A 5968-nucleotide genomic window follows, 5' to 3' on the forward strand; every position below is an offset into this window, starting at 1 on the left:
GGAGGGCTTGTTTGCCAAATGGGTAAACATTCATTTGTGCCTGGCAGTGAAACGTGAAGTTAATCAAAGTGATTATCTGGTGTAATCATCGTCATTGTCTTCAGGCCTTCACGATAAAGCGCGAGCTGCCTGTATTCCTACTGTAGTCGTACTGTAGCGAGCAGCAGCTTTCTTCACCATCTGGAGCCAAACTGCATGTCATCCTCTCCCAGCTTCTTTTTTATCACGTCTTTCTGTTCCCCAGCTAGTTTCAGATGTATTCAAAGAGAGGCCGTTTCCACTACATAGCTGTGAGTTTTGACAGAATAGTATCAGTTATAATAAAAAGTAAATTCATGCCAGGAAAGCTCAAATATCTGACATTTAGGCTGATGTCACTGTGAATACTTGATGGTGTCAGATCTTGTTTTTCACTCTCTGTATGTTTCCTTATGCAGGAGAAGATCTTCCAGGGCACATCTCAGTGCGTAAGAACAGAAAAGACCCCAGAGCGCTGCTAATCACACTCAACATTGCTGGCCACAAGCAAACCTACAGCCTTCAGTGAAGAGGTTGCGTTATATGCTTCGAGCAATCCATGGTTTGATAACTGTAACATTCTATTAAACAAGTTTTTTTTCTACCACATGTCACTCATTTATGGGTTGTGTATTGAGCTGACGGTGTTTTCTCTGTGTTGGGACCAAATACTGACTCAACAACTTGGGTGACAAATGAAACTCTTGCTTCTTTTTCATTTATTTTTTTTCTGTAAACCTGCTGATGTCTGTAAATTAAAGCCTCATTGACTCTTGATATAAAGCTATAGAGGAAAAAAATCTTATTTCTTCAGCAAATAATAGGCCATTTTTATAAACTTTTTTTTTGCGTGGGTACAAGCGATGTCATAAGCAAGATGGTGCCAAGTAGGGATGGATAGGCTTTTTTTTTTATGGAAAAGTTTAAAAAGTCACTGTGGTTCTTTTTACATCATTACACAAAGTTTCCACATCCAGTTTTCCAGTTTCCATTATTTTTGTCATTCAGAACATCACAGTAGATGTAATGCAGTATGAAATTACGTTACATCGACACTCGACACAATAACAAAAAAATATATATATTGAGCCAATCACATGCCAGCAAATGTGGCATGGTTGTTGGTGCCAGATGGGCTGGTCTCAGTATTACAGAACTGATCTACTGGGATTGTCACGCACAACCATCTTTAGGGTTTACAGAGAAAGGTCTGAAAAAGAGAAAATGTCCAGTGAGCGGCAGTTCTGTGGGCGCAAATGCCTTGTTGATGCCAGAGGAGAATGGCCAGACTGGTTCCAGCTGATAGAAAGGCAACAGTAAATCAAATAACCACTCGTTACAACTGAGGCATGCATAAGTGCATTTCTGAATACACAACACATCGAACCTTGAGGCGGATGGGCTACAGCAGCAGAAGACCACACTAGTTCAATTCACAATTGACATAGGCTCACCAAAATTGGACAATAGAAGATTGGAAAAATGTTGCCTGGTCTGATGAGTCTCGATTTCTGCTGCGACATTCGGATGGTAGGGTCAGAATTTGGCATCGACAGCATGAAAGCATGGATCCATCCTGCCTTGCATCAATGGTTCAGGCTGGTGGTGGTGTTGTAATGGTGTGGGGGATATTTTCTTGGCACACTTTGGGCCCATTAGTACCAATTGAGCATCGTGTCAATGCCACAGCCTACCTGAGTATTGTTGCTGACCATGTCCATCCCTTTATGACCACAGTGTACCCATCTTCTGGTGGCTACTTCCAGCAGGATAACACTCCATGTCATAAGGTGTGAATCGTCTCAGACTGGTTTCTTGAAGATGACAATGAGTTCACTGTAATCAAACGGCCCCCACAGTCACAAGATCTCAATCCAATAGAGCACCTTTGGGATGTGGTGGAACGGAAGATTTGCATCATGGATGTGCAACAAATCTGCAGCAACTGCATGATGCTATCATGTCAATATGGACCAAAATTTCTAAGGATTATTTCCATTATCTTGTTGAATCTATGCCATGAAGGATTAAGGCAGTTCTGAAGGCAAAAGAGGGGATTATATATATATATATATATATATATATATATATATATATATATATATATATATATATATATATATATATATATATATATATATATATATATAATCAAATCAAAACCACAAAAGTCAATGAATAAATACTTAAATACATCATTGCACAGTTTGTTATAATGTGTGACATTTTAGCTCATACTTTCAGTAATATTTTAAAGTGTGGTCATGTTAGGACCTTTGAACATGACCACACTTTAAAATATTACTGACAGACAGTATGAGCTAAAAAGTTCCTAAACACTTAAATATGTACATGCGTCACACATTATAACTATTAAAGGTCTCATTGTGTACATTTTATGGAAACAGTATTGTGTAGATATCTACATGTAAACTGAAATATATGTTAGCTGATTGGGGCCAAAAGAAGCTCGAAATTTTTATCAGCACACATTATTACAAAAAAATAAAACTGACTAAAACTGACTCTTCATTCAAGAGTCAGTTTTGAACACTTTTCTTTAGTTTGCAAAGATTGACCACGTAGAGGTGCCAATTATTTTTTATGGAAGTTGAAATAATGTGTTTGTGATGCATATCACCATATCATTACTACAGTATATCATTCATGAGTAAGCATCTTATGTTTTTATCTATCTATCTATCTATCTATCTATCTATCTATCTATCTATCTATCTATCTATCTATCTATCTATCTAAGTATATCCCTATGTACAATCAACACAAATTTCATGTTTCTTATAAAGATGTTTGGCCCTGATCACATTCCATATTAGCATTCACTGTCATTAAAGGTCCCTTGAAGTCAATATGTTTTGCTTATATTACAGCACAGCCATGACATTTTTGATATTAGCACTAAATGCTGTATAGTCTTAGCATTTAGCATTTATTGGCCAAATAAGACCATCCAGACATGTAAAGCAACCAAAATCCGTTTCAGGCAGGTATTAAAGAATACACACACAGAAATCATCTAGAATTCCTCCAATCAGATGACGACTTTAAAACTCCCAAATTGTATCTAGTAATGTGTGCTATATATCCATCAGATATTCAGCCAGCAGTAATGGTTCATTTCTAAGGCTGACTTAAAAAAAACTTTTTTCCATCCACTAATTTCCATCCAATAAATTGGTTTAGCACCAACTAAAAAAATACTTAATTAAATGCAATTGAGTTGGTCCAACAATATTTTATCAAATAAAAGTATAAATACATTTGAATCTTTATTTAACTCAAACTTAAAGGTCTGATAATATCATGTATGTCTATTATGTGTCGTACATTTTATTTGAAGTTATCCTAAATGAACCTAAAGAGCCATTCATGAGCTACATATACAGTTGATTGAGACTGATCTCAAAACTCATTTTAGGACCGTTATTGCTCACTGAGCAAAGCAACAAACTGCATTTTTGCTAATTAAACTGCCAACACCCAAAGCATGGGTGCTTCTGTAAGGTGGTAATCTCAAAACTCAAAATATTACATGAAAATTTTCTTAATCTTCAAACTGAAGTAAAGATTATACTCGGTAACAAGTCTTTCTATTAGCATTAAACACCTAAGATTATTGTCAATATTTTCTTCTAATTCAATCCCACGCAAAGCATGCTGGGAACTACAAATCCCCTAACCAGGTAGCTTGACCAACACAATTCCTTCACGTTGTCTCCACACAAAACGCTTAAGTTAACGTAATGGTTTGCAAATTTAAGGGGACTGAACAAAAAACTAATAAATTGGCCAAAGAAATGACAAGTATTGTGTTGTTTCAGCTCATTTTGAACATGTAGTTTGAACAAGCAGCAGTAATATTTTTTTGAGTGTAGAAAAATTGCAGTTGTGTCCCAAATGACGATCTTTACAGTGTACTCAGCCGTCTAGTGTATGAACTTGATCATTTTGTCATTCATGTCTGAAAGCCCCGCCCCCTCCACTACGTAATTGTCCAAAATTCCATACTTTGTTTTTTAAAATTAAATTCAGGTTATTTCAATCTGGTTGATTTTATGTTTTCATTTTCAATGTGAACACACTATATGCCCTGCACTAAAAACAGTGAACACGAACGCGAAATAGCACGCACTTACAAGCTTATTCTGTTTGAATGGCAGTCAGTGGAGTAGATGTTTCAGTAGCCTATGCTGAGAGCTGATAAAATAACCAAACGATTGTCTATGGTAGGTTAATCTACATGTGTGAAATTACTTATCATTTTGGCTATTTTGGGTTTGCAACGTTTATTTATTCATCTATTTATTAATATATATTTATAGAATTATATTTTTAGAATAAAGCACAATTTCGAAACTCAAATATCGTAACAAATGATATAGGCTACTGAGTATGTTCCAATACTCACACTAGTGGTCTTGCTCCCTTATGCGCGTGCACGTCGCAGCCAGTTTGCGTTACATCTTAAAAATGACAGAGATAAACTGATTATCGTTTACTTTGAGGCTTGAAAAAAGCGAAGTAACTAGGCCCTTTAACACTCCATTAATATTCCATACCTTACGGGGACGTTTTGTGTTTTATCAACATCCCATTAAAGACAAACGACTATCGGCTGATGCATAATCTTATCTTGAGCGATTAATTATGGGATAACATAAAGTGAAGCGAACTACTTTATTTAAACAATTTATTCCAATTTATACAAAATGTGCGCTGTCAATTACCAAAAAGCAAAACAATTACAAAAAATAAATCCACCAAAATAATAATAATTCCTGATTTAAAACTGCTTGAGAAACCGAATTATTCATTAGAGAAATGTTAAGCAGGCCCCGGAAAGGCGCATTTCTGTTGACTCTTTCTACTTAGGGCGCACCTTGTTTCTCTTTACCGTGCTTTAAAGAGAACGTATAAAGGTGACTCGAAAAGAGAAGCAGAAATCAATTACAATTATTCTCTGTTGACAAAGCAATTAAACCCTGAGCGAAGAGCTAATCCAGCCGCACAGAGGCTTATCACAGGCGCGCGGCCGCAGATTTATGATGGTCACTGCAGCAGCGCGCGCGTATAGAGTGATATCAAGACTGAGGAACTGAGCTGGACGCAGATTGAATAACACCTTACCGAGAGTACTATATGTATCTCTTGATTAACTCACTTTATAATATCTTTAATCAAATGGTAACACTATCTATATAATAAGCAATTCAGCACTTTGATATTAATCAACCATCATGCCCAAAGTCTGTTATAGCCTACTGTACGTGTGTTCTTCACAAAAACAACTATTATTACTTAAAAGTAATCATTTCAGTGATTTTCTCTACTTCCAGGGGTGATGCATGCAGTGTGGTTACATTGAAGCTAAAAATAGAAGAATACTCCTCTTTTGTCTTGCGTAAAACTTTAACAAATGAGTGCCTCCACTCCTCTGAAAACCTCGCCCACTTTTACACTTGAGCAATATATGTGCCAGTGACGCAGGAACGTGGGCGTCTGTTTGACGTATAGAACGGTGAATTACGCAAATATTTAGGTAAATGTGCTATAAAGGTTTTATTATACTCTTTCATAATTTTGCAAAGTTCATTATTTGATTTTTAACTTAGCAACTGATGTAAAATATAGAGTAGTTCTTTCAAAACTTCTGTTTCAGTGGCCTTATCGAAATAAAAATAATAATAATTCCTGTGCACTGAACATAAATAACCAAACGGTTATGGGATATAATTAGTAAATACAAAATGGATCTGTTATCTATTTTTAATAATATTGCATGATGAAAAGTCATTCGATTTGTCTATATGTATATAGGACTCGGTCAACTCTGCAGCCCCCACGATGCCTGCGTCTGCAGAATCTTCTCTGTGCGTCAGATGAACATCTTTACATAGTCCTGAGGGACAAGTTTATTAATCAGTCACGA

General features: G+C 36.2%; 1 protein-coding gene across 1 annotated transcript in view; it reads left to right on the plus strand.

The window, feature by feature from the left end:
- LOC130231710 (protein arginine N-methyltransferase 3-like) overlaps positions 1-622 on the plus strand; it is a 70149-nt gene extending 69527 nt beyond the window's left edge. The window contains exon 6 of the mRNA XM_056461090.1: positions 438-622. Coding sequence (XP_056317065.1) covers positions 438-547 — 110 coding nt within the window. The 3' untranslated portion in view covers positions 548-622. The remainder of the gene's footprint in view (positions 1-437) is intronic.
- The last annotated feature ends 5346 nt before the right edge of the window (positions 623-5968 follow it).

Source organism: Danio aesculapii, chromosome 7 (assembly GCF_903798145.1).
Source record: "Danio aesculapii chromosome 7, fDanAes4.1, whole genome shotgun sequence".
In the NCBI taxonomy this organism is placed as follows: Eukaryota; Metazoa; Chordata; class Actinopteri; order Cypriniformes; family Danionidae; genus Danio; species Danio aesculapii.